General features: G+C 35.5%; 1 protein-coding gene across 1 annotated transcript; it reads right to left on the reverse strand.

The window, feature by feature from the left end:
- Positions 1-473: 473 nt before the first annotated feature.
- LOC141251677 (uncharacterized) lies at positions 474-4498 on the reverse strand. Its single transcript, XM_073670393.1, has 3 exons — positions 4160-4498; positions 2993-3550; positions 474-539 (listed from the first exon to the last, which is right to left on the reverse strand). Exons 1-3 carry the CDS (start codon positions 4496-4498, stop codon positions 474-476), a joined length of 963 nt encoding a protein of 320 aa, XP_073526494.1.
- Between the last annotated feature and the right edge of the window lie 306 nt (positions 4499-4804).

Consider the following 4804-nt stretch of genomic DNA (forward strand, 5'->3'; position numbering starts at 1 on the left):
TTAGCCTTCCCTTCCACATTAGCACCAAATATTGTCTTTCGTATTCCATTCGACCCGAAAATTTATTAACGCGTTCAACCTAAATCGGATTTGAACCCGAACCGGGTCCATCCTTTTCCAGATCTATGACAAGTGTACACAAAACAAAAGACAACACATAAAACATACAAAATTCTTGCTGATTGAACTGAAAACAGAATATATACTATAAAAAACAACGACTGCAGATCGATACTCTGTCTAAATGAGCATTAGAAGCTGATATTCTTACACTTGATTATAAAGACTAACAACAATTCTTAACCAGGGGAGCAAAAAAAAAACTGATCATCAACATACAATTAGATGATCACTCATAATCAGAATTTAACGACCTTAATTTCCATTATTCCCAAACCCTAATCCATCATACAAGCTGAAACTGTTAGAAGGTGGGACTCTAACAATAATAATTATTATTATTATTATGTGTTTTAGCAGAATGTTTGCTGAATCTGGAGAGCAAGTTCTTCAGCACTGAGCTGACATTCAATTCCAATCTGCCACACCAACAAAAACCACGCAGTCCAATGATTAGGGTTCTAAATTTATAATTGGAGTCTGGAATTGAACTTGTCATGTCGAATAAATGATTTCAAATTGGGTTTTACTATTTACAATTGCAGTAATAATTTAATTTTCTGAACAAGGATAACATAAAGACAAAAGTTGAGTACTGGTGTTCAGAAAGATAAGAAGCAAAATGCAGGAAATTGCATGTGGGTTTCAATTCAAAATTTTCAGACACATCAGGAAATAAGAGAGAATCCAACATTATATTGTACACACACAAACGTACTTTTATTACACTGAATTCTTGGTAGTTCTACAGAAGAATTATTAGCAGTTACCCAGTTCATGCATATTTCGGGTCATAAATAAATGCTACTATCTATCCCTCTATAAATATGTCACTACTTTTTTTTTCTCACAAAACCAAAATAACTTGCTATAATATATTGGTTGCATTGTATTTCTACTACTTGGGTTTTAAATATGCCCTAGAAATAGAAACTCAAGCCACCAGAATTGAGAATCTATTGATATTGCTTCTTTTATTAAAAAAACTATTTGAAACCCTACCTGAAAACCTCAATATGGCTTCTTTTGAACTAGAAGTAAAATTTTGAACAAATTAAAAGTACTTCAAAACTAAGAACTATATAATGATATAAAATATACTGAAATGTTTTAATTTATTAGTTTAAGAAGTAAAAGTACTTCAAAAGTAAGAACTGGAAACTAGCAAGTAAGAAAACAAGCCTATACCCAAAAAACTATATCCTGACTATTCTTCTCAGATGCTACTATTATAATCTGAGATTATAAGTTCTAAAACTGATATAGCTCAATGACCCAAGGGATTTTAAAAAAATCTACTGCTCTTGATTTGCCTCATCTTAACATACTAAAGAAAGAAATCCTAAGTAAGGTCAAGTTCATTAAATTGGAAGTTCTATAAACAATTTACTGTTTAGTAAGTGCCTAGATAGCATAAAGATCCCTTAACAGTGCTTGGCAACAGTATATAGATGTGACTTTAGCTCAATCCCGGGAGTATATTATATGTACGTTCGAAATACTGTGGAAACTGGAAAATGTAACTAGAACTTTCATCTCTCATGTGGAATTTGGGAAATGTGTCTTTGAACAAGTAAGCTACTCCTTTCTCTATATATAAGTCAAAATGATTTTACCAACAAAAAATATATAAGTCAAAATGCATGGCTATAAAAAAGAAAAAAGAAAAAGAAGAAGAAGAAAGCAAGATCATTAAAAAAAACATGGGTACCACACTACTACCACATTTGAAGGGGACCAACAAAGACAAAGATCCTTCAAATGTAGCAACTTAGGGGCTGTTTGGTAGTTGGATATGAGTGCTCATATATGGGGTTGGGAATCCTAAACCCATACTTAATGTTTGGTAGTTGGATATGAGTGCTCATATATGGGGTTAGGAATCCTAAACCCAATACTTAATGTTTGGGTTATGTATTTTCATATCCATTTCTTCTCTTACCATTTATACCCCTTCGTTTTATTAGGGTTTGAAGAGGGTTGTACTTGGAGATTTGAAATAGAGACAAAACCTCAGCGTAATGTTTATTTCAAACCTCTAACCAAACATAAATGATTAAGTATCGGGTTTCAAGTTCATACCCTCCAACCAAGGTTATTAAAATCGGGATTTTAGGATCGGATCACAAGGAACCCTTAGGATCGGATCGTAAAATCGAATCGTAGAATCGTAAGATTTTAAAGATTGATAAAAGACTATTTTATATTCATCTATAAACATTGTACTACAAAATTCTACTAGAATTTGACATCTAAAAATTAAATCTACAAGCATTATTTCAAAGCGATAAATATTCTTCGAATATCAAGTCATGTACACTAAACTATGTTTAAAATTTTGGATTCATGAAATTTATAGATGAGAGTTAATGTTATAGACAATCACATTTAGGGTTGTTTTAGCTGTTGGACACACATGAGTAAAAACCTATGATTTTTATCTAGTACTGTATGAGAGATGTACATATAGAGGGATTTTAATCATGCAAAAGATAAAAAGTGGAATAATTGGGCTTTCAAATAGGCGTTAGTGTCTCATCATAGTTCAACGTTAGGATCGTGCATGGATCGTAAAATCGTAAGATCCTACTAATATTATAAGATCCAATAAGATCCAAAGTATGGTTTTAACATGAATAGATTTTAATGATAGATCCGGATTAAAGATCAATGTTGAATCGTAAAATCGTAAGATTTTAAGATCCGGATCTAGATTTTAATAACCATGCCTCCAACCCGATACCTGATACCTAACCCAAAACCGGATAGCAAACAACCCCTTACTAGTTGGTATCCTTATTATATTAAACCATGCAGAATCCATATCACAAAACATTATGTCAAACATTAGTACTTGAATATGAGTAATTACCTTAATGGTGAATGAATTTAGCACCATATCTTGATCAAGAGGGTTGATGTTAAGTTGAAGGATTTCAAAGGAAAGATCCTCTAGTGCAGAGATTATCTTCACTGCTTGGCCTGCAATCTTTTGAGATCTAGTCTTTAGCACCAAATTAGGGCCTGAAAACTTAACCTCCACCTCAGCGACTGGCGATATCGAGTTGGCTACAAGCTCGTTGGAGGTGTCGTTAATGGAGGAAGTGGAAGAAGAGCATGGTGATGCAAGGTAAGGCGGTGGTTGTGGTGAGGGCGGCGGTTGTTGGATCCTGTAATTAGGCCTATTGTAGGGGCTACTTGGTTGAGGTGTCCTTGGGTAGGGTATGTTAATGAGTCTTGGGCTTATAGGTGGTTTTCTAGGGCTATGTACTGAAGGAAGAGGTCTTGGACTTGATGCAATATTGCTAAGCCTTGGGCTAAGTACATCACTATATGCTTTCCTTTGTTTCTTGGCTTCAAGGGATTGGAGGATTTGTTGTAGCTCACTTATGTAGTCCACAACTCCTCCTATTACAGATGCTTGATCTCCCTAATAAACAAAACACAACATAACATGAATGCATGTAGGTTGTTATACACATGTGGCTACTTGGACGATGCCCATTATAGTAGTGACCACATTGGTATCATTGTGAAATCAAAGGCAGCTATAAAGTGAAATGATCTATTATATTTACAATAAATGGGGAGGGACCGAGTACCATAATCAATGGAAGGCCATATATAGTTCATAAGTTACACTTCAGTTTTAGGCATTAATGACTAATTGAGGTGTATAACTTGATTTTTCTAACTTATATCTTTATGAGGTAGATTAACACTTCTCACTAACAATCTTTTAGTTAGATATAACAATATAAACCGCACTAATTTTGAAATAGAAGAAGTAACCCATGAAGTAAAAAAAGAGTAAGGCTAGATGCTGCTGTTAGACCTAGATTTAGGGTTGTTTGAGTTTCTCTGTGTCCTCAAAAGAGAAAGTGAAATATATGCTCCTAAACACTAACCTAAAAGAATGAAGCATAGAAACTAGGTTTGCATATATCTTTTCTGAGCAAACTTGATTTAAGAAACTGCATGACTCATTAGTTTAACAAGAAATGGAACGAAACAGACAGATAGAGAAAAGAAAACTGACTCGTTTGACATAGAAGCAAGGCATGAGAGAACGAAGAACAGTCAAATGTTCATTCATTTGCTTCCTCCTATTTCTCTCCACCGCAATATGACACATCTTGATTCCTCCTTCTTCCTCCACAACGGCCACCTTCCTCCTCTTCCTCCCTCTCGGGGAGCAGCCTACCTCCTCTGCCACCTCATCACCACCAGCAGAAGCCGCCGGAGTGGGAGAAGGAGGAGGAACGGCGGCAGGAGAGGAGGACGTCACCTCCTCTAAACTCTCCAAAATGCTAAAGAGGTCATCAGCATCACCAAATTCAGGGTCATCAAACCACTTGCACAAACTACTATCCCCCATTCTCTTCTACTTCTTCTTTTTCTTTTCTGATTCCTCTAAACTTATTGCTGGCGGACTCCTTATAAGAAGGTGAGAGAGTGAGTGAGTGAGCGAGATCGAGATGAAAGGGACGGAAGAGTAATTATGTAATTAAGGAGAGAAACCAATCAACGTCATCAAAAAGGGATCTAGCTTGGCGTGGGAAATTTTACCGTTGAAAAAGGAATGCCACAAATTTCGGGCGGGTGATCTAGCTCATGTATATATAAAGGAAGAGAATATGTATGAAGCTGTGAATCGAGTAAAAAAGAAAAGCCATTTACCCTT

The sequence above is a fragment of the Phyllobates terribilis genome, unplaced genomic scaffold (assembly GCF_046119375.1).
Source record: "Phyllobates terribilis strain yellow unplaced genomic scaffold, ASM4611937v1 Scaffold_7510__1_contigs__length_37144, whole genome shotgun sequence".
Taxonomy (NCBI): Eukaryota; Metazoa; Chordata; class Amphibia; order Anura; family Dendrobatidae; genus Phyllobates; species Phyllobates terribilis.

Excerpts from the sequence above, each read along its gene's own strand:
- LOC141251677 (XM_073670393.1), bottom strand. The coding sequence starts at position 4,498 with ATGGGGGATAGTAGTTTGTGCAAGTGGTTTGATGACCCTGAATTTGGT. Across the intron at positions 3,551-4,159 it reads CTTGCTTCTATGTCAAACGA|GGAGATCAAGCATCTGTAAT; the intron begins GTCAGTTTTCTT and ends TTTGTTTATTAG. Across the intron at positions 540-2,992 it reads TAAATTCATTCACCATTAAG|ATTGGAATTGAATGTCAGCT; the intron begins GTAATTACTCAT and ends TTGGTGTGGCAG.